The 25,129-nt window shown below is 25.5% G+C and overlaps 1 protein-coding gene across 2 annotated transcripts; it reads right to left on the minus strand.

Annotated features, from left to right (window-relative positions):
* Nucleotides 1–7,457: 7,457 nt before the first annotated feature.
* LOC127287951 (rho GDP-dissociation inhibitor 2) lies at nucleotides 7,458–23,832 on the minus strand. 2 transcript variants are annotated; one of them, XM_051315111.1, is made up of 4 exons: nucleotides 23,680–23,832; nucleotides 16,227–16,418; nucleotides 13,334–13,558; nucleotides 7,458–9,625 (listed from the first exon to the last, which is right to left on the minus strand). In XM_051315111.1, exons 2-4 carry the CDS (start codon nucleotides 16,408–16,410, stop codon nucleotides 9,429–9,431), a joined length of 606 nt encoding a protein of 201 aa, XP_051171068.1. In that variant the 5' UTR covers nucleotides 16,411–16,418; nucleotides 23,680–23,832; the 3' UTR covers nucleotides 7,458–9,428. The 2 variants fall into 2 exon arrangements, with proteins under 2 accessions (XP_051171068.1, XP_051171067.1); XM_051315110.1 differs by lacking the exon at nucleotides 23,680–23,832 and adding an exon at nucleotides 23,488–23,667.
* Nucleotides 23,833–25,129: the final 1,297 nt, after the last annotated feature.

Consider the following 25,129-nt stretch of genomic DNA (forward strand, 5'->3'; position numbering starts at 1 on the left):
ATCTAGTTTGCCCTATTATTAACTAGGTCCAAGTTTGGCATTCTAGCTTGGTCTTACAATGGTTTGTGATGCGATTTTAGCCTGGTCCTAACTTGGGTGCCTAGTTAGGACCAGTTTTAATAATAAATAATAAATAATTTAAAAAATTAATTTTAACCACAATTAATACTATCTTTCTAGAAGGAATATCCTGTAAGTTTTCAATTAAACTCTGAAAGTTAAATTAAAATTTGAACCCTATGGGAATCGAACCCAAGACGCATGACTTATGAGACCTAACGAACGCTTTAACGACAGCGGCTACCGAACCTAATTAGATATTTTTATTTGATTTGTCTATAATAAATTGTCACTATGTTTTTGCTTCCTCGTGGAGGAAGCTTTTAAAAATGGTAAAAACAAATTTTCCTCTATATAAACACAGAAAATTAAAGGGCATTAAAATAAGCTGCAACGCTTATTATTTTAATCCAATTTTGCTTATTTTAATACCAAAGTGGATTAAAATAAGCAAAATTGGATTAAAATAATAAACGTTGCAGCTTATTTTAATGCCTTTTAATTTTCTGTTAAAACATGTTATATGAGATCCTGATCAATTGTCCGGATGTATGTATGTGTGGGTCGTTTTTGTGAACATGATATCTTTAACAGGTTTTAATGGATTTGGATAAAATTTGGTAGGCTTATTTATCACATTAATCTCTCAAAAATGACGAGAGGATTTTTAAAAATACCTAAAAAAAAAATTTTATCGTCTTTTTTCAAAAAATTTTTTTTTAATTGAAAAAATTTTTAAATAGAAAAATTTAAGGTAATATATAATATAATCGTCTTCCTTACGTCAAGACGAGTCGATTGGTATATATAAAGTACAGATTTGATTGAAATTTAAAGAATTAATTAAAGTTAAAAAATCAAAAATTCACATTTTAGCTAAAAAATGTTGTGTTTATTAAAATTTAAGTTTATATATGAAATAATTTTATTCCCTGCCTTAAAACGAATCGATTGGTATATATAAAGTATATAGATTTGATTTAAATTTTAAAAATTAATAAAAATTAAAAAATTCAAAATTCAAATTTTAGCTAAAAAAAATGTGTTTTTTTTAAATTCAAGTTAATACATAAAATAATTGAATTCCTTGCATTAAAACGAATCGATTCGTATATATAAAGTATATGTTACACCCAAAATGAATTAAAATTTTCTTAATTTTTCAAAAAATTTAATTAATTTAAATCAGTTTTTAACTCGAAATGTTTTGAATCAATTAATTGAATTAGAGAAATTCATAACTTCCTCCACGAGGAAGCAAAATGTTTATGAAATAAACATAAAGGACCCCTCCTTGTTTTAATTCAATTTTACAAAAATATTTAAAATCATCCAGAACTTTCACTCTAAGTGTTTTATGTTGTCAATTAATGGATTTAAAACGTTATATTGCATTGTTTAATTGTTTAAACAATTTATTGTTATTTATATTAACTTTTTTGTAGTGCATCTAGAAAGATGCAGTTTTTTCCTAATTTTACAATTTATCAAACGAATATAAATTTATTTATTTTTTTATTTTTAGACTTGATAAATCACAAAATTAAGAAAAAAACTGCATTTTTCTAGGAAAATTATGAAAAATGTTAAATAGAAACAATTATTTGTTTAACCAATTTAACATAATCGTTGCAAATTTAATTCTATATTTTATTTTATTTATAACCTTTAAATTAATAACTACTAAGAGAAGGTAACAAATTTATAAAATTGTGCTGCTGTCTATGCGTATTTAAAAAAGTTATAAATTATGAAAAGTTAATTGTTTAAACAAATAAAAATTCAACAAAATATTTTTGAAATATATTATTTGGCAATATATATATATATAACAATTAAATAAATTAACAAATATAACTGTGGAAAAATGTCTTTAAATATTTATTACAAATTAATAAATAATTAAAACCATATAAATAATTATCAATTAATTAAATAAGTATTATCTCAGGATATTTTACAAATCCTAAATTCAATCACTTTTTTTCATAAAAAATTTTCTAAAACTTAACTAGATGTTCTAGCTAAGTCCAAGTTAGGACCAGCCTAGAATATATTGACACAATTATTTCTTTTTAAACGAATTTTTAATTAACCAAATTTATAGGTACCGAATTTTTATCGGATAAAATTCTTAAAACGTCGAATTTCTAATTTGATGTTTCAATGATTCTATATTAAATGACAATTCGTGTAAATAAAAATTTGGACAAATTATAAGATTCAGTGAATTGGAAATTCTTTAATTTAAAAATTCTAACTACTTAAAATTATATTAAATAAGAGCTATGCTCAATTAATATTTGGTTAAATAAGAATTTTTTAAATAAAAATTTGGTAAATAGAAATTTTGTCAAATAAAAATTCAATATCTATAAAAATATTGTTAATGAAAAATTCGTTTAAAAAGAAATAGTGACAAATGCTAATTCGAAAAATGAAAATTTATCTAAAAAAATAATATTATTTAATAAAATTCTTTAAAATGAAAATTTTTAGTAATGATTTTTATGGAAAATTTATGCGCTCCATAAATTGGGTAGTCCTCGTTTAAACTCAAGATTTCATGTACCTTTTGATAATAAATTACTAAAAATTCCTATAGCTTTTCATGCACCTATATATAAAGCAACAAATGACGTAAATTTGATCTGTTATAAGAATTGCATTATTGATATTTTCCATACACCAGCGACCAACTTAAATAAATTACTTAATGATACTTTTTTTAATATTAGAACTGGAATTTTATTTTATACAATTATGTATCAATATGATTATTATTTTTTTTGACATTTATATGTATTATTATTTCTTTTTCGAATGTATGCCACTAATGCCCTTAAATGATTATTGTAATTATGGGCTGTTCAAAATCATAAATAAATAAATAAATAAATAAATAAATAAATTAGTGTACTATTTAACATATCTTCTTTTAATTTTAAAGTTCAGTGGGTGACATTTTATTATACATTTGTCCATAACATGGTATTAGTGGGCAGTGAAATTATTAATTCATACTTGTAGAGATCTTATAAATTTTTGTAGAATTTTTTTTTCGAAAACGAGTTTCACAGGAAAGCCAATGCTTTCCTGTAAAACACGTTTTTGATTTTTTACATTTTTTTAATGAATTACAGAAATATGTATATGCATTTTCGACCTCGTTCTAATTTTCCAATTCTCGTTATACTTTTGGAGCTCCTAGATATATCTTAGAACTGAGTCCAACTTAGGTCACAGTATACTTATTTAGAGAAAATGTCGTAATGTTTTCATTTTCTATTAAGGAAGTAGTTTAGCTTTAATATCATTTTCTTGGTAGCGGTATAAAGTAACATAAAATTTAATGAGTTAATTAATAGAAAAACAATAACATTGGCATTTAATAGTAATAACAATATAAACGAGAAATTAATAATTTTATCTGAAACTTAACAAACATTTAGATTCAGCAGGCATAACAAAATTTATTTCTATAAAGTTATTTCAACTTCAACGTTTTCTTAATCTTTTATATTTTTCAAAAAAAAGTTTTTAATATAATAAATAAATATAAGGGATTAATAATATGAACCTTGTTTATATTTTTTTAATTAATTATTATTAATAGAATATGTTTATAATTCTGATGCTTAGATACTTATCATTTAACCTCAAATTTTATTTCCTTTGATAACTTTTTTATTGGGTGGATTGTCTCTATAAACTTTTAAGCTTCTTTAATCTGCATTCATTATAAAAGTACTTTTAACAAAAGTCTGATAGATAATTCTTAGAAAATTATTTCTCATTTTGTTATATACAAATTTACTTGGATGATTATTATGAAACACATGATTATTCCATAAAACTCATTAGAATTTTCATTTTTAAGAATTTTATGAGATACCTATAATTATTAATTTTTAATGAATTTTCATTTTTCTAATAGATTTTTTTTACAGAATTTCTTTTTAAACAAATTTTTACTTTACAGAATTTTTATTTGGAAAAAATGTTTATTTTACAGATTCTCTCTTTACACAACTTTTAATTTAAAAAAATTCTAATTTAACCAAATTTTAATTTAGCATAATTATTATTCAATTGAATTTTACGTGATTCAAATTTTGCAATGTTAGAATTTCTAAAACACCGACTCTTCATTTGTCCGAATTATTATTTCATTGATTTCTTAAAACACCGAATTTCCATTTGTCCGAAATTTCAAATGACCGAACAAACAATGGGCAGAAATTTTCGGTGTAATTTTTAAAATTTACCAATTACGATTTTTTTGATAATTTCTAATTGATAAATTTTAAAAATTGCGCCAAAATCTTTCTTTCTGTTTTTTATTCGATAATTTACAATTTCGGACAAATGAAGATTCGTCGTTATAAAAATTTGTTTAAGTATATTAAAAAAATTTAAAAAATTAGATGACAATAAAAACGGGATAATAAAAAACTATTAAAGATTGCCATTAGAAACTGTAGCGACCTATTAAAAGTGCGTGGGAAGTTCAAAGCGTTATTGATGCATTGTATTCTAAATGTCATTTCTAGAGAATAAGAAAGTTTCAAATATTTGACTAAAATGGAAATAAAGTCGCAAGTGTACAATTATTTTTTTAAGTGAAAATGTCGACTATTGTAGTTTTGTTAAAACTTTCCTTTTTCTTTCTCATAGAGAAATCATATATTAGTGAAAATTTTCGATTGCGATTTTTTTGACATATTTCGACATTTTTTCAACTTATGGTTTAATGTCGAATTTTCAAAATTTGATCTAACTTTCTTTGTATCGAGATAAACCGAACCAAATAGTTCAAATGTTGAATTTTCGAAATTCGATGGAATCGAAATAAATCGAAGAGCAATAATTTACGATGGAGTTTTTTGCCTACTGAAATAAATATTTTAAATCTTGAATTTAAATTTTTGATTTTAATTTCGAGATTTTCTATCTTAATTTTAATTAATTTTAATAAATTTAAATTTTTCATAAAGGTATAATTAAATTTACTTACCAAAATTCATCTTCAACATTAAATAGTTTTTTTTATGTAGATCAATTAATTCTCTTAAATTAAAGAATTTTGTTTAAAAAGCATTAAATATTGAAAATGTGGAGAATTATGAAATGAACTATTCTTGTAAAGTGTAATACACATTTCTAATCGTAAGCAAAACGAGTTCGCTGACCGACGTGGTGCATAGGATGTACATAATCGCAGTCCGTTTAAAAATCGTCTGAACGAAGAGACCGTGACAGATCGTGACCGACTTATTGCATTAGATGCATCACGACATACAGTCGACCCAAATGCCTATTTTATCCAGTAATAGTTTTAAAAGTAATTAATTGCTAAGAAACAGATGGCAAACGTTCCATCATAACTTCGATTTAACACTTTCGACTAACAGATAATTTCCATTTAATAAAAGATAATATATTGCACATCATTTGAATCCATTTTATATACCCTCTTTAATTTAAGTTTATAAGTATTTTGTACTACATATTTATATTTTTTTGGGCGCATGATTATCCCATTAAAATCATTAATAAGAATTTTCATTTTCAACAATTTTATTAATAATTCTTTTTTAGACCGAATTTTTATATGATAGAATTTTTAAAACATCGAATTTTTATTTGTCCAAAATTGTAAATGGCCGAACAAACAAAATCACGATTTTCTTGCGACAACTTTTGATTGGTGCTTTTTAAACATCGCGCTGAAATTTTTCTGTCGATTGTTTGTTCGGTCATTTGAAATTTCGGACAAATTAAAATTCGGCTTTTTAAGAATTCTGTACAATAAAAATTCGATACAGTTCGTTAAGTAAAAATTTGTTTAAAAAGAAATTCTGTCAAATGTAAATTCGAAAAATGAAAATTCATCTAAAAAATACCTAATTATTTCTAATAAAATTCTTTAGAATGAAAATTTCAACTTATAATTTTTATGGTATAATCATAAGCTCAAAAAAATTTTATTTTTTTATTTATCAATTATTTTACATTAATGTTTGTGTTACGAATGAAGGTTTGAATTTAAATTCTCTAAAACTTAATTATTGTTAAAAAAATTCGTAAAAAATTTTCAGTAATTCAAATTTACAAAAAATTTCAATCTAAAATCTTCTGAAATTCAATTAATTCTAAAAATCTTAATATAGGAAAACTATTCAAAAATTTAAGAATTTATAAATTTTTATTTAAAATTCTTCGACAAATCAATATTTTTTAATAATTTTAATAGTTTTTAAAAAATTTCATTAGGGTAAATATACTAATTACGGCGCGATTGAAGTCAAAATACCTTTGAAATAGAAAATTCGAAATTTCTATTGTATAAAGTAAATTGAAGACTTATTAAACTAAAAGCTAATGTTATTTAGATATTAAAAAAAAATTTTAACTTTTTAAAAATCGATTATTTAAAGAAGTATGATAAATTAAAACTAATACCGTACTTTTCTATTAATGCGCGTTTGTATCAGTTTCGGTGTATCAATTTCAATGACCAAAATTATACGTGTATTTTGAAGATACTTTGCCCGCTGTAATTGAAGCCAATGGAAATCTTAAAAATGTTTCAATTACGTCGAGGGAAAAAATTCGATCTCAAATAATTAAATTAATAATTGTTTAAATGTGCATCTTTATAAGTAATTGTATCAAAAAAAGATTAAAATAATTTTTTTTAATCATTTTGCAACAGTTATATTATATATAATAGTAATAAAAGTTATTTTTATGAACGCGCCGTAATTGGTAGACTTACGCTATTTTGAAAAATGTTTAAACAAAATTTTTTTAAAATTTTAACCCTTTGCGTCTTACTTAAATTTTTCTAGTATTAAAATTTACAAATTGATCGGATTCGTTTGGAACATGTTACTCGGAGGTTATCGGGGTCGCTGATTACAAATCTGAAGTCCGTTTTTAAAAATTCAAAATCGCGGATCTAATATGGCGGATGAAAAAAATTAAAAATTAATCGGATTCGCTTGAAACTCGTTACTTGGGGGTTTTCGGGGTTGCTGATTATTATGAATCTGAAGTCCATATTTCAAAATTCAAAATGGCGGACGAAAAAATAAAAATGATTCAGATTCACTTGAAACTTGCTACTCGAGGGTTTTTGGGGTCGCTGATTACGAATATGGCCTTCCTTTTTGAAAATTCAAAATGGCGGAACTAATATGCGGAAGAATTTTAAAAAATTTGTATTAGGAAATAGAAGCAGGCGCTTCATATTGAATTTCTTAAAGACTAATAATAATCATTTTATAAAAAAATTCATTAAAACCAGTTAATAATTGTGATAGCTCTGATTTTTGTCTCTAAAATTTGCATTTTCCATGCTTATAAATAAACAAAATAAAATCAGCTGTTAATATTTTTAAAAAATTTTTATTTTGATCAAACTATTCTTATAGTTTACTATACAGTCACACATGTGTATTTGTAATATTCATATAATTACACTTTTTACTTCATTTAAAAAGAATGTTTTCTATTTTCATATTTTCATACATGCACATATACAAAATGTATATACATACACAATGAACATTTTATAACTACATTAATAGTTAACGTTACTTGTAAATGTAAATTAGAAATTTAATACTATCTATTAGTATTGAGATTAGTTTATCCCAGAATTATAACACAAATTTTTTAAAAGAACGTAAATATTTTCAAAAAATTATATCTCCCATACTTAAGAGACAATTCTATACAAATCTTCATTTTTATCAACGCTTTATACCAAATCTTTTGCATATTAATTACAAACTACAATGACATTTGTAAATTCGTTGTTAGTTATATATTGGAAGTATAATTCTCTTTGAAAAAATGCATATTCTATTTTGCTTGTAACTATTACGGTATAGCTTCAAACTGCTATCATAATTGGTATGTTAAAATGAATTTTCTCATTAGAAATAATATATTTCAGGTACATGAATTCAAAAATTTTTTTTTCATCACATCTTTCATTTCAAAAATTGTATTTTCCAAAAAAAATTTTTAATACAATTATTATTTTCTATACAAGACCTCATTTATCAAGAAAAAAATTATTAAAACTTATTCATCTTACAAAACACTCGCATAACAAATTACTGGCAACATAAAGACTCAAGTTTTAATTGACAATTATTTATTCCAATTCAGTTTTAAAAATGAATATGCATCAGAATGTTTTTTTTAGCCAAAAATTAGCAATTGGTGTACTTTCATCAATAATAAAAATTATTTATAGAAGACAATTTTTGATAGTAAACGACTATTTTAAAGGGCAATATAATTTTTAAAAGAACCGTATTTTTTGTGAGTGCGTTAGGAAGTACTTTTCATATTTTCTTTTTCATAAGACTCAATATTTTATTCTAAAAGCATAAGAAAAATATTAAGAAAAAACTTTTTCATGAAAAAAGGCATTTAAAAAAAGTAGGCTTTTTTGGAAGAAAAACATTTTAATTTGAAATCAAATCAATTCGTAATATTTTTTTCAAAGATACGATATTAAAATGACTTTCTATAAATTAATTGCATATATTTAACTTTGTACATACATGTTTTGCTTTATATATATTCCAGGGTTGACACAAGAATAAATTTTTTAATTTTCCTCACATTAAAAAACTTTCCATAACAATTTTTTTTAAATTTAATGATTTATAATTGAAATCTAATTTGAAATTAGAAAAACGTGTTTTTCTACGATATTTCAGTTTTCACTAAATACAAAATTTTTTAAAACTTTTTCCAAATTTCCCTGACTTGTGGTTACCCTGGTATTCGCATCGAAATTTAAAAATCTTTCTCTGAACAAATTGTTTTGCTTATTCTTATATAGCAACAAAAGTTGTCTACCTGGGGTTTTATGCTGCCTATTTAACTTCAAGTTATTACAATAACTAAAAAGTATTATTATGTTTTATAATATAACAGCTTTGAAAACATGTTTCCAAAAATGCAATACTCCTCGTCTGTCGCATCAAATTGAGTTACACAATTATTATGGTAATACTGCGATTTTTTAAATGTTGCAGTAAACAATATTTATAATTGAATAATTATTTGGTATGAACTTAAGCTTTCGTACTTAAAACAAATTGTTTAAAAGCAGTAGATTTTCTGAAGAAGACAATTTCTGATATCATTCATGATAACAAAACAGAAAAAAAGAATACTAAACAAACATTTACTTCTTTTTTAATGATGGCATTACTGTCTTTATCTAAGAACCAGTAACATTTTTTCGAAAATTTGTTTGGCATTTAATCATCCTTAATTTAAATTGTTTAAGGCGAATATTTTGGTCGTTGTTGTAAGTAAATTTAGAGAAGGGTACTTTATTTCCAATCCTTTTTAATATCAAAGGACCATTCCCACTTCAGGTGTTCGTTTTCATCGTCATCGGTGAAGAGAGACTGAACGGTGTAAGAACCTCTTGCTACAACACCTGCAGGTGCATCTTCTGATGGAGTAACGTATGATTGAATTTCCATTTTTGGAGGATAAGATCCTACCATATGCGTCATTTTGTCAACTAAAATACAGTATCTTAATAAAGAAAAACCGCATCTTATTATGCATTCAATTCGTAAATATTCCACAAAAATTCATGATAAATTGCTTATAGTTTTCAAATGTTTTAATTATTTTAAATTTTTTTCCACAATTTTTGTTATCTCTCCAATTTAACCTCATTTAATCATATCTTTAATAAGATGAGAAATTATCATAATAAATATAATTTTATTTTCATTTTATTTAATAATATGTTTAATGGATGTGTGTGTAGGTCACAAAATATTGTGTACAAATTATCTCAGAAACGTTTTAACGGATTGTCTTGAAATTTTATATGCTTATTGTAATCATTAATACCTAAAATCTGACACAAGAATTTCCGAATATATTCACAATATTTTATTTTTTACAATTTTTTCAAAATTAAAAAAAAATTTATTTCTAAATATTATTTTCTTTGTAAATTTAATTTTGTTTAGTAAAAAAACTTATTTCTTGCATTAAAACGAGTCGATTAGCCTATATAAAGTTCATATTTTACTGAAATGTATAGATTAAATCATTTTTTTGAATTTTTGAAAATAATCGTTTTTAGTATTTTTTGAAATAACTTTTTCTGATATAAAAATTTTAATTAATTCTTGTCAAAATTGTATTCCTGGCATAAAAACGAATCGATTGAGGTATACAAAGTTTACATTTTACTAATATTTATAAAATTGATCGCTATTTTAGTTGTAATCCTTCTTTTAATCTTGAATATAAGTGTATCATGATGAGGAAGCTAAATGGTCATGAAATGAACACCTAGTTTTCATTTCCATTATTATATTATTATATAATAATAAAATGCTTGGTCTGTCCTTCTGTCCTAACTTGAAGTTGGTATATACTGATTTCACGTGTTTTTTGAATTGTAATGTTATGACGGGTCAAATTTGTGTTAAATTTTGAAAATTACTTTTCTCATTTTTGACAAAGTTGTATAACACAGGTTTACAGTGAAATTGTCACTCGAACAAAACATTTTTTTTTCGATTAATATGTGTTTTTTGAGTAAGAAAATTATATTTTAAATTTTCTTCCCTCGTGCAATTTTTTTGGAACAGCAAATTATGCATTTTCGAGGTGTGACGTCACATAAAGTCACCGGTAGAGAAAGCAGTTAATCCAAATGTAAAAAATAATTCACCAGTTGAAAGATAATAATTAAATTACCTCTCAAACCATTGGTCAACCAATAAAATCCATTCAAAATTGTCAGAGTTACAGTCGATCAAAGTTCAAATTTCAAGCAAATTTATTATTATTATTGAACAAAGTACTTTTTCACTTTTAATATATTTTCAAGTGATTTCGATCTATATCAGTTTTGTATAAAACTAAATTAAGCGAAGCTGACCAAAATGAGTACTCGGGGGTTTTCGAGGTCGCTGATTACGAATTTGAGGTCAGTTTTTGAAAATTCAAAATGGCGGATCCAATATGGCGGACAAAGTTTTAATAATTAGAGCTAAGTACTCCATTATGAGTACTCGGGAGATTTCGTGGGGGAGTTTCCAATTATATAAAATATAGTACTATTTGAAATAAAATCAAACCAGACTATAGATATTGTCACTACGCGATAACGTAAATAAAATTATAATATACGGGATCCGCCATTATGAATTTTGAAAAGCTGACCTCAGATTCGTAATCAGCGACCACGAAAACCCCCGAGTACTCATTTTGGTGATCTTTGCTTAACTTTGTTTTATACAAAACTGATATAGATCGAAATCACTTGAAAATATACTAAAAGTGAAAAAGTACTTTGTTCAATAAATCTAGTGTAGAATTGTCATTTTTTATCCGATCGAGGTCTATAAAGGCTTAAAAGTTTCATAATTAAATATACTATTAATAAAAAAATTTAAACTTACATTTTTTTGCTTGTTTGACTTTGAAAAAATTAGCGAAAGTTAGACGAATGTCTAAAAGTCATTAAAATTTGCTTGAAATTTGAACTTTGATCGACTGTAACTCTGACAATTTTGAATGGATTTTATTGGTTGACCAATGGTTTGAGAGGTAATTTAATTATTATCTTTCAAATGGTGATTTATTTTTTACATTTGGATTAACTGCTTTCTCTACCGGTAACTTTATGTGACGTCTCACCTCGAAAATGCATAATTTGCTGTTCCAAAAAAATTGCACGAGGGAAAAACATTTAAAATATGATTTTCTTACTCAAAAAACACATATTAATCGAAAAAAAAATGTTTTGTTCGAGTGACAAAAAAAAATTTTTAAGTTGTAAACCTGTGTAATTGTGTTTTCAAATTTAGGAATCGGTTTCTTTAAATTTTTTTATAATAAACAATGCAATACTCAATTTCGCGCGTTTAATTTTGCTAGTTAATTAATAAAATTATATTAAAAGTTTTTATTTACCATTATTCATTTATTTTAACTTTATTAACCCTTTGAATTTTTATTTGAATAATTATAACTTGACTTTGAATAATTTAAAAACAATTTATTTAATCAATATAATAATTTTAATATTTTCATTAATTATATATTTTATCTGAATAATTTTTCTTTTTTTTAAATTTATTTCAATTAAAGTTTACTTTATTAATTATCAAATTTTAAAACTTTATAATAGGGTATCTAATCCTAATTTAAAATTATTTATTTTAATTTATTATTTAAATTTCAATTAATTGTTTTTAAATTATTTATATTCCACTATAAAAATTTTAATTTAAATAAATTAATAATAAATTAATTTTTCATCCTAAAGTTTAACAGCTATTATTGCTGGTACTTTATTTATTTATAATAAAAATGTTACAAAAGAATAATTTCTTAAATTAAAATAATCTTATTAATTACAATAAAATTTAATTTAATAAATTATATATTATATTAAACTAATAAATTAATATAAATTAACTTTTTATAAGTTTTATTTAAAACTAAAATCTTGAAACTTGCAAATTAGAATTTTTTATAAAGTATAAAACTATCTTATAACCTTTTCTCAATATTAAAAAAAAAAATTAATTACAAAATATGTAAAATATAAAATTGTTAAAATTTTACCCAATTCTATGAAAGGTGTTTCAATTGATTTTATTCCAGTTCAAGTTAATAAAATAAAAATATAATGAATCTTCCATGAAAAATTTAATTCACTTGATATCTTCTTATACTTTGAAAATTTGTTTTTTTTTAAACGGTAATAATATTAAAATACATACAGATAAATATAATGCTACTACCTCACCTAACTTATTAGCAATTGACCGTAAAATTGCTTAAACAAATAAAAAATATCATTCTGATTGAATATGAATAAAGGTTACTATGAAATTAACAACATTAAAATTTTCAGGATCTCTTAATAGAATAAGGAGTTAAACTGTGAGATTCTAATAAAGAATTATAAATTGCAGTTTTTTTTCATGCGCCCTATGAATAGTTTTCGTATTAATTTAATTACTTTTAAATTGAATCAATTTATTTATTTACCTGTAATTCCTGTTCCATAAAAAAGAAAGCAAAACAGAAAAATGTATTTTTACTGTTAAGCATATTTTATTTTAATAATTTATTCAAATATTATATTAATTGAAATTATAAAATTTGAGGTAAAATCTCTTTTTCCTTGGAACCTGTAAGTTTTGCTTTCATATCCACAAAAAATTGTAACAATAAAAAAAATTCTTACCAGGAACACCAAGACGATATGTCTTTTGTACGTATTTAAGTCCATGTACAATTTCTCGTTGTACGATGAAATCAATTTGAATTTTATAACTGACTCCTTCTTTTATAACAAAGGTTTGTTTCTTAAGTTTAGACAAATCTCCAGTAAGATCCAATTCCATTTGCGGTCCATCAACAACTCGAAGTATAAGTTTCTTCACTATCACTTTTCTTGGATCGTCAGGTTCTAGACATAAAATAAAAAAATGTAATTAAATATTCACAATTATCATTGTACTTAGTTACAATTATTGCATTCGACAGAAAGATATGTAAATAAATAAGTATGCAGCATTTAACCAAATTTCAAATTTTTTTACTAAAACGAAGTAAGTAGAAAATAACATTTTTTTCTCTTTCATTTTTAATGCACTGATAAAAAATTCGAAGTTACATTTTCAAAATTATTAATAGCGAACAGATCACAGTGGTTGTAAATAAAAAAAAAATTTGTCAAAAATCTTTTTTCCTTAAAAACATATATAATGTGAAAAATGAACAGTAAAGATTTAACTAATAAATAATTTGAACAAAAATTAATATTTAAAGTAAAAAACGATAATAAAAGATAAAAATAAAAATCTTCTAACCTAACCTAATAACCTTTCTATTATAAATTATTAAATTTCCATAGAAACTACTTCGCTTGAATTCTTTTCAACATTGGATACTTCTAAAGGCCTCAAAATTCATCTTCTGTGAACGTAAACTTTTGAAAACGTAAATAAATACCTATATACTTTTGCGAAAACTTTAAAAAATTTTCTGGTTATTACTCGCATAAAAAAATTGCTAGTCAGAACAAGTTTGATACAAAATATTTAGTTATAAAAACGAAAAAATAATATTTAAAAATTATTTGTTCGTGAAAAATTATATTTTTTTTCATAATTTCAATCAATGACTTTTGGCAAATTATTCTTTTTTCTGACTACTATACTTTGAGGATCTATAAAAAATTATTGAATTTTTAGGGTTCCGTATATTATTTTGCATAATTTTCAATAAACAGATTATTTACATTACAGAATTTTTATTTAACATATTAGCTATTTCAATAAATTTCTTGTTCGGTCATTTGTAATTTCGGACAAATGAAAATCCTATCAATTAGAAATTCTGTTAAATGATGTATCGGTTATGTACAAATCCTGTAGTATGAAAAATCTATTATATGGAAATTCTATTAAATAATAATTCGAACAAGTTAAAATTCATCCAATATAAAATTCTACGTAATGTAGAAATACCACTTTCATAAAAAAAAATTTTTTTCATGGCAGAAGTTATAACTAATTTAGTTCTAATTTAGTACCACATTTAAAAATTTAGAGCTGTTAATTTTCGGTACGTAGTTTTTGAGGCGAAAGGTAGTTTTTGGAAAATTCTTTTCACGGTGAAGGTAGAGCACTAAATTTCTGTGAAAGAAATTTTTCAAAAATTTTCACTTTTTAGGGTTTGGTATTTAAAACTTGACGTCAAACTGACAGTAGCATACATTTTTTTTAAAGTTTAACAGCTCTAATTTTTTAAATACGGTACTAAATTATTACTAAATTAGTTCTAAATTCTGACATGGAAAAATTTTTTTTTGTGAATGTTGTACTTGTAGCTTTACCAACCTAACATTTTATTTATAACATTAAATAAATGGTAGTGTTAATAATAAATAATAAAAATGTTATTGTAAACATTTTTGTGCTCGCCAAGTAGTATTTATTAAAACTTTCAATTTCTGAGAATTGGTTTTTGTAAACTTCAGCATAGTAATTTAATGTAAATTTTGATTAATTAAAAAAAAACTTTCAACTTTAAAATAAACTAAAAATCTACCATAATAATTCATCACGAGTTTCTATTTTACCCTTTCGTGCCCCCGGGCAACCTAGCTTATAGATATTGTTGAAACTCGTCACTCGGGGGTTTTTGGGGGCGCTGATTTCGAATTTGAAGTCAGATTTTGAAAATTCAAAATGGCGGATCCAATATGGCGGACAAATTTTCAAAATGTTATCTGTTCCCCTTAAAACTCATCACTCGGGGGTTTTTGAGGTCGCTGATTACGAATCTGCAGTCAGATTTTCAAAATTCAAAATGACGGATCGAGTTTGTTCAAAAAATGTTTAGAAATTCTTAAATTTTTCTCACTTTCAAATCAATTGTTTGCAGCGGTGACGGTCTTCCACACCACCTAAGAGGTTCCGAATAAGGCGCGTTAGGTTTTTTTTACAGTGAACCTTCGCCAAGAACCCTATTTTAACAAGGTGGATGAATTTCATTATCATGTGAGTCGCGCGAATTTTCAAAATCGATGTAAGCTTTACATATAACAAAATACAAAAATTTGTAATATGAAAGAAGATAATTAAATATAACTTTAAGATGGTGATTAAAATAAAATTAATAATTCCAATATAATTAGTTTAATAAAATAATAATTTTAATAACCCCCGAGTGAATAGTTTTCAGGGAAATCGGTGAAATTTTGAAATTTATTCCTCCATATTGGATCCGCCATTTTGAATTTTGAAAATCTGACTCCAGTTTCGTAATCATCGACCTCGAAAATATTAAAAGTCAATGTGTTGTTAAAAACGGATGAAGCCTAAATGAATGACTTAACATTATTGATATATAACTTTTGTTAATTTTTTATCAATGTTGTACCTATTGTTTAAAATAATTATAACTGCATTATACTGTTTTCTATTTTTTAACATATAGTAATAACGATTGTCAATAAAACTATCCATTGGAATTACTGATTGGGTTAAATTTGTAAGAGTTACATCAAATTTTGTAAGTGGTACATATATGTACCGGAGGCACGAAAGGGTTAAGCAAATCAAACTTACCAACAATGACGTTTCCAGATTTCGCATCCCCCAAGAGAGCTTCTTTGTATTTTCTTAAACTTTCATCTTCCTTATCAGCTTCTAAAATTTGTTCAATAGTTTTTTCAGGGGGAGGTTTGTAATTGGACTCAGCTTCGAGCTCATCATCAACGGAGTCCATGTGACCAACTGTTGGATTTGCCATTTTAATTCCTTAAATATTAAATTAAATATTTTTATTGTTGCAAATAAAGTAATATCACAAACTAAAGTAAAACAGATGTTTCATATTTTAGGAATATGTAAAAATTTTCAATTTTCTCCATGATGTAATATTCTGGCACACCAGGGGCTATTATGGTACACGCTAGTTTTTAATTTGTAAAATATTAATTTTGCAATGTTAAAATTTGACACCTAGCTGTTATTATAGTGTGACATTTTGTCTACTTTTTTTCCTGAAAAAGGGGACAAAAAATATAGCAATTAATAAGTTAAAGTGTGTTAAAAGTCATTATCAATGTTTTAATACTGAAATTTACTAGTTTTTTTTACTTTTTGGTTTTCTTTTTTCGTTTTCCTTAACTCGTAGTTTATCCAATCCATTAAATAATTCTTTCACGACTACTTCTTGATTTTTTTGTAGTCAGCTTACATTTAAGCTCACTATAACCTTACTGTAAGCTTCCCGTAAACTTACATTATTATTAATAAATGTTAATGAATAAATTAAACAATTATTTATGTACTGTAGTTTATTATAGCTTTTACGGTTGCGCAGTAGATTTTAATCAATTATTCCCGTTAGAATTTTATATCCTACATCACAATATATATCATCTGGTGTGAAAAAAATAGTTAAATATTAATAAATAATATTTATTAATATTAATTAACAGTAGTGTAAGCTTAAAAGAAGTTTACATGGGGCTTACAGTAATCTTATATGGTAGCTTACATTAAGACTACACGAAGCTTACAGTAAGGTTATAGTAAGCTTAACTATAAGCTGACTACCATCTTACACTGCAGCTTACGGTAGAGAGGATATTTGCAGCTCACCTTAACCTCACCTGAAGTTTACGTTGTAAGCTAACGAATCTTAGGTTTAAACTCAAGGGAAGCTTACAGCAAGATATTGTGCTGTGTGGGTTTTAAAAAAAAATTATTTATTTTTAATCACAAAAAGGGGCAAAACCGCCAAAAAAGGGTAAAGAGGGGACAAAAGGGGACTAACTGTGATGCCTGTGTTATTAGTAAATTCGCTTTTAGAAATCAGAAAAAAACTTTATAAAGATGAAAAAATTTCGTTGTAAACACAGTGCAATAGCATTTGTATTTCTGGGATCGCATATGATGATTTTTACAGGTTTTTTGACACTGAACACGAATCGGAACTCAGAATTGCTTTATCACCCTAGGTTTTCGAGAAATTTGACCTTGAAAATTGAAAAATGCCCTTTTTAGGATACTTTTTGATTTTTTATAACGGTACAAGAATTGTTTGAAGTTTTCGTGATATGCATTTAAAAGCTCATATCTTCCTGAACAATTTGCAAATTAGAACTTTTAAAAATATTTATTTTTATATGAGATATCCTTGATTGAAGTTTGTGTTTGAAAAAATTTATATTGAAACTTGTCTCTGGGGGGTTTCCAGGATCAGTAACACAGGTCTACCTATAAGGTTTTTTCTTAGATATCAGAGTGGTTTCCAATGTATTTTTGTGTGCTGAACGCGATCCCAGGTTCCAAAATTGTGTATCACGTCAAGATTTTGAAAAAAGTGGGGGTAAATATCCCAAAAAACATGTTTTTGAGAGTTTTCAGTATTTTTTTCTTCTTAACCTGACGTACTAGAGACTTCTATATAGGCTTAAATTAAAGCTTAAATATTACACTTTAAGACCCATATACGCAAGATAAAAAAAAATTTCAAATTAAAAAAAAAGTAAGGTTAAAAGTAAAAAAAAACGGTTTTTAGGGTTTTTAGCCACATTTTTTTCTAAATTTGAAATTTTTTTTATCTTGCGTATATGGGTCTTAAAGTATAATATTTAAGCTTTAATTTAAGCCTATATAGAATATATATTACTTAAATTTTTTTATAAAATTACATTGTTGTATAAGTTCAATGTAATTGTTTATAACATTTTTACAGCAATGTAACTTTATACAATTCTAGTGATACATGTTTGCGTAGTAATTATTAACTTAGAATCAAAGGACAATTTTAGATTTAGAAAAAAAACAATCTGTTTATTTGTTTATAACAAATTGTCTAAAAAAAATTTTTGAATAAAATTTTTAACGTCAAAAATAATTATTAGAGCTCATGCTTGGATACAATAGTTGTTTTCCCGATATCTGCTTGTCTCTAGCCGTGGATAGTAACGATGGTAAGTTAATTTTAATTGTTAATAACATTTTTACAACAATGTAACTTTATAAAAAAAATTCAAGTTATACATGTTTACGAAGTAATTTTTTCATTTTAAAAACATATTTCATGTGTACCAATTTTTATAAAAATCTATTCATTCTATTCCGATATATGAATTTTTTAATTAAAGGCTATTAAAAACTTCAATTGCTTGTTGAAAATGAAGGTTTTAAGCCAAATTACCAGAATTATAAGTTTATTTACGATAATCAACCTTTCGGCCAGTGTCACTTAAAACGTCAAAAGTTCCACCCCTACTACTATCTACAAAATTTTTTTAAATGAGCTGATATTTTAGGAATTTGTTACTCTCATATAGGACAACAATTTACAAAAGTTACAAGCCAGTTTAATAACATTCTGTCCTCTTCCAACTCATGCGTCATTATATGCGCTAGATAAGGACAGAGCGATTAGCAGGAAAAGGTCTGTTGCAAGAATCTAATACCGAAAAAGCATAGAACTTCTGTAATCGTAGTAGGAAATGTTACGTGCAATCTCCGCGCGGCGCCACTGTATTTATAGTATAATAAGTATACAATAATGGGCTATATGACAAACTTTATATTAGCATAGACAAGTTTCATGGTAAAAAGTTATAAGGTTATACTACAATTACTCAAATTTTACATCTATGTAGCATATAAAAGTTCTGCGCGTTAAATGTACACCTTCCTATACCATAAAAGGCAGATTTTTAAAAAAATCTTGCTTTTATAGCATGATAAGGCATACGTTTAACGCATGAATCTCATGAAGTAGTATAAGGAGCACTCACTCTATAGGCCGTTTTTGAAAATTCTTCACCAGCCTTTCCAGATTTAATAGAAGCATTTACATATCCCTGATACTAACAACCCTAGCGGAAAAGCTACGAATTACAGGTCACGTGGTACATTGTTATACAAGTGTTTGTGTGTAACTGTCAGTTAGCGTTTTTTTTAAATGTGTTTGATGCTAGTTCATTTTGTACAATTAGAAATAAAAACAGTGAAAAATGAGTCACTGCTTTGTAAAAGGGTGTACCTCAAAGTGGTATGTGAAAAAAAAATAATTTTGAAAATTATAAGAAACATTATTTCTTTTCACCTTCCGTAAGTATATATAATATGTTCATATTTTTCAATTATATAATTAATTTTTAGATTATTTCAAACTTATATTGGTAATAATGTAAAAGCTATTAAAAATACAAAAATATTTTTAAAAAAATAATAAATGAGAAACTTATTAAAGAAAATATAGACCATAATAATCTCAATATTTAAATTTCAGTTAACGTATTTTATTTATGCCTTTTTAAAGTTTTTTTTATCGCTGCTCAATAATATTATTTAATAATACAATAAGGACATTACAAAAATTTCTGTATCTTCAATTCTAGTAAATAAAATCTTCGTTAAATATTAAACTTTTGTATGTAACTTTTTATTTCTTTACACTTTTTCTAAAATTATTATATATCATTTTACACTGTTTACTATATGAGAACAGCTGTCACTAGGCGCAGCCATATTTTGAAAACTTCTAAGTACACCGTTTCTCCGCTAGAGGCGTCATAATCGGAGATATGTAATTTCGGATTTAATTCTCATGCAGAGGGCCTATATGCTTAACAAGCAGTGAGTGCTCCTTATACTACTTCATGATGAATCTTTTCCATGCTATTATAGTAGATAAATTCTAGTAATATTAGTAAGAATTTATACGTTATTAGTATGATTGGTGTTCATGCTTAAAAGGTTTGAGAAACATGCTTTCGTTGTATCTACATATTTAATACTTTAAATGCATACTACGAAGGCGTGTTTCTCAAACATACTAAGAACGTATGAATTCTTGCTTTCTTTGTAATATTTTGCAATATTTTGCTTCAAATCAAACTTGAGCGTAACCTGAACAAATTCGCTCAGAGATTCATAAACCACCAGGGAATGATTTTTCAGAAACTTTTTTAAAAAATTATTTCCAAAAAAATGTCATCAAAAGTTTCCACACAACTTAAATCGAAGAAAAAAAGCACAGAACAAAAAAAATTGCGATTTTTGTACCATTATAGCTCTAATTGAAGGTATACAGAAAAGAAATCAATTTTAGTCTTTTAAATAACAAATTGCATTCGTATATATATATATATATGTATTTCTTAATTTTAAAGAATGTTTAAAAATATATAAGCCAAAAAATTTACTTTTTTTTTATTTCTAACTAAAAATGTTCTCAAAATTTAAAAGCTCTAACTACACAGGCACACAAAAAAAAAGTGTTTTGGCTGAATCAGAATTTGAAGTCAGAATTGTCAGATTAGCTCAAAATTTTAAGCAAAACTCAAAAAATGTTAAAAATGAAAATGAGAATTTTTTGGTCGAAACTTTATTCTATTACAATGATATCATTTCCCTATTTAGTTCGAATCTAGATTTTAAATTTACCTCCTTTAAAAAACCTGGTATCAAAATGAGTATGAAATTCATATATTCAATTTTATACGCATAAAAAATGAGCCAAACAGATTCTATGTCATGTAACATGGACTTATTTTGAGATGCAACAAAAATGAGACCCTTTTTTTCTATCTTATTCTTGTCGGAAATTTACTTCCGATACCACCGACAAACAATTTAATTAAGTCAATACACTGGCGTAGTGTCACTGCACAAAATTTTTCCGATTTTGACTTTAATTCGTTCTTTGAGCAGTTTTTTAAATTCTCAAAAAAATTTCAGCCAATGTGGCAATTCTTACTGCAAATTCAGTTGGGAAAAATGTATGCAAAAACACTAAATTAGTGCAACAGAAAAAAATGTTCCTTTTTTTATTTTTATTCGTTTTTTTGAGCAGTTTTTTGAGTTTAGCTCACAATTTTGAGCCAATCGGACAATTCTGACTTCGAATTCGAATTCAGTGGGAAAAATAAATGGGAATATACTATTGTAGTGACATAAACAATATTTTTTTATTTTTGATTTGAATTGGTTTTTTTGAGTTGTTTTTTGAGTATAACTCAAAAACAAGAGCCAATCTGACTATTCTGACTTCGGATTCGGATTCAGCAGCGAGAAATACATGAGAATACACTAGTGTAGTGTCTCGGCCAAAACACCTTTTTTGTGTGCCTGTGTTATTTGATTAATGAGGGAGATGGCACTGTTCAATTATATTTTTATAACAAATGGAAAACTAGAATTATTAATTATTTCAAAATACAAAAAATATTTTTAAAATTTTGAAAATGTACCTACAATAAACTTATTAACAAATTAAAACTGAATTTAGGGTGGCCACTATTTTTAGAATTTTTGCCTCCCGGTTTTCTCCCGGTTTTAAAATACATTTTTTCTGTACACAAATCTATTACATTTATGTAATATGCAATTGTAAAAATAATGAACACCAAAAGCACTCTATGAAAATTTATAAAATTTAAGTTTTATGAAGTACATTGAAATAAAATATAACAAATTTTATTAAGTATAGTAGACATTTTAGTAAACATTTTTCAATTTAGGGAAAACGTGTAAAAATAGGAAATATTGATACAAAAAATAATATACTTCTAAAAATATTTTTCAGTCTTTTAGAAATGTATTTCAAATTTTAGTAAATATTTACGAACTACAATATAATTTATAGTAATCATAAAAAATCTTTACTGAGATTTAATATATTTTATATCATTTTTTTCCAGTTTGACACATTTTCCCTAAATTGAAAAGTATTTATGAAATTTTGTTATATATTTTCTTTCAGTGTAGAATTAAAAAATTTTCTATTGTGAGAAATACAAATAGCTAATTTTTGTTAATGGTTTATGAGCAATTCCACGTGAGATTGAGGGGTCTATCCTCAGATTCCTTTTATACTACGTTTTTGGGTAGAGATTATGGGTCTAATTGAGTAAATAAAATTTTGAAAAAAATATTTATTATTTTTCGAGATATTTGCATTAAAAAATTAGTGCAACTTTTTTTTCAATTACTCATAACTTTTTCACTTTTAGTCCTAGAAAAAAGTTTCCTAAACGTTTTTTGCTCAGAAAATATTGAAGTTTAAAAAAAAATTAATTTTGAAAAATTAAAAATTTTTAATTTATTTATTTATTTAAAAAATAAAATTTGTTTTTAATTTTTAAACTTATTATCGGGCTCCGTTTACTTAGCGGGGATTTCCTACCTTCTCGGCACGGTATTTTTCAGTCTTTCTCTAAATAACAGTTTATAATTAATTTTCGATTTTTAGTAATACTTAATATTCTTTTTTTGACACAGAATTAGATTAGACGTAGTATAGAAGGAATCTGAGGATAGACCCTTCAATCTCACGTGGAATTGCTCATATATTTTACATAATTAAGACGAAATTTTAGATGGTTAAAAGTTGAACAATTTTCGAATAATTGCGCGAATCACAAAACCCATAAAATCTCCCGGATTAATTTTTCAGTCCCGGCTTTCTCCCGGTTGGCTGGCCACCCTGTGAATTATTTTTAAATGCAAAATAATGAAAAATCAGAAAAAAATAAATCATAATTAACGTTATAACAGCTGTAAACTGAAAAATTAAAGACGTAATTTTTTTTGGGTGTTTTAAAAGTTCAGATATTATTAGATTTTGCAAATTGAAAGTAAGTAAATTTTATTAAAAAAAAAAAAAACAAATCCTTCTAAAATTTGAAAAAATGTCAAAATCCAGGGGGTAACAATTGTTTATAGAACGAGATACTAAACATGATTCTCTAAATATATAAGATACACATTTACAAAAAAGGGTTTATACTATTAAAATGATTCACCGCAAGTCCAATTGGGCGAGAGAAACTGATCAGTTTATAATACTAACACTTGCCAAAAGGTGTGTAAACTATATTCACTTGGATTGATGCTTATTTCGCGCGTTTTATAATAAAAAAATACGGAAAAAACAAGAGTTTAGGATTAGGTAATAGAAACAGAGACAATATTAACTTAGAAAAATTTATACAATAAAATGGAAAAGAGCCTTGAAATTATTGATAAATGTAATCTTATTTACCTGTTCACTGATCGGCCCTGTCGGCTGCTGTCGGCTCAACACGGAAAACATGGCGTTGAGTCCGAAGCACAGTCGTTACAGGTCCTGAAACTTCCATAATAGGATGAACGTCAAATAGCGTGATCAAAAGTTTCTCGTATAAGCCGCATTAAAGGCGAGGGCGTAATTGTCGAGTAGTGTACGGTTCAAAGTAAACACATCTCTCAAACCTCTAAATCGTTGTAATTAATTAGTAAACAGATAAAGGCCTTTCTCCAATATGGTCCTAAATGTTTGCGTTGCGTGACTGACGCATTTGTTCGCAAGCGCAGTGACGTCATCGAAGCATTGATACCAATCGCGAGCAGAAAGTTTGGTTTATGATTTTAGGACACTGAATTTTTTAATTAAAAAATATTTTGTTCATTAATTTTTTTTTAATTCAATTAAAAGTATTGAAAGCAGTCGAGAAACATGTACATTAAAAATTGTACATAAACCAAAAATAAACATAAACCAAACTTTTTGTTCGCGATTGGTATCAATGCTTTGATGGCGTCACTGCGCTTGCGAACCAACGCGTCATTCACGCAACGCAAACATTTAGGAACCTATTGGAGAAAGGCCTTAATATCCCTTATTTTCGTTTCAATAATACGGTTTTCAGTAGTTGGTTTATCAGGCGCGGATTTAGTGAGGGGGCACGGGTGCATACCCCCCCCCCCTAAAATTCCAGACTTGAATTTTTCAGATCACATTGAATTAAGAAAACTAATATAATAAAGCATATTAATAAAACTTTATTATTTAAAGAAATTGTTATTTTCCTTTTATCGTATTTTTTTAATTTTTGGATAACACCACTTATGGAGCATTTGAGACGCCTACTTTTTCCTCAATTTTTAAATAACCGAATTTTTAATTAACATAATTTAAAATTACAAAAGTGTTAATAAACCGAATTTAAATATTTCAGAATTTTTAAAAAACCGAATTTTTATAGTTCCAAATTTTCAGTTTACACAATAAAAAAATAATCGAAATACCATTGGTTATAATTTTTATGTTCTCGATTATTAAAATTACAGAAAATGAAAAGAGCAGAAGTTTCACTTGACAGACTTTCTGTTCAACCTAATTGCGATCGGACAAAATTTTAAGAGAACAGAAATATCAGTTAACATAATTTCAATTTTGCAGAATTTTTAGTTAACATAATTTAAAATAAACAGAAATGTCATTTGACATAATTTTTATGTTCTCGAATTTTAACTTTTCCGAAAATAAAAATAACAGAAATTTAACTTGACAGACTTTCTATTCAACCTAATTGCGATTGGACAGAATTTTTAGATAACGGAAATATCAGTTAACATAATTTCAATTTTGCAGAATTTTTAGTTTACATAATTAAAAATAAACATAAATGTCATTTGTCATAATTTTTATGTTCTCGAATCTCAAATTAACC

Source organism: Leptopilina boulardi, unplaced genomic scaffold, assembly GCF_019393585.1.
Source record: "Leptopilina boulardi isolate dan_hultmark-lab unplaced genomic scaffold, ZJU_Lbou_2.1 LbouV2_377, whole genome shotgun sequence".
Lineage (NCBI taxonomy): Eukaryota > Metazoa > Arthropoda > Insecta > Hymenoptera > Figitidae > Leptopilina > Leptopilina boulardi.

What these genes read in the sequence shown, in the direction of transcription:
- LOC127287951 (XM_051315111.1), bottom strand. Translation starts at nt 16,410, where the DNA reads ATGGCAAATCCAACAGTTGGTCACATGGACTCCGTTGATGATGAGCTC. An exon ending in ATCTGGAAACGTCATTGTTG is followed by an intron (nt 13,559 to 16,226) that starts GTAAGTTTGATT and finishes TTTTATGTCTAG; the next exon opens with AACCTGACGATCCAAGAAAA. An exon ending in ATATCGTCTTGGTGTTCCTG is followed by an intron (nt 9,626 to 13,333) that starts GTAAGAATTTTT and finishes ACTGTATTTTAG; the next exon opens with TTGACAAAATGACGCATATG.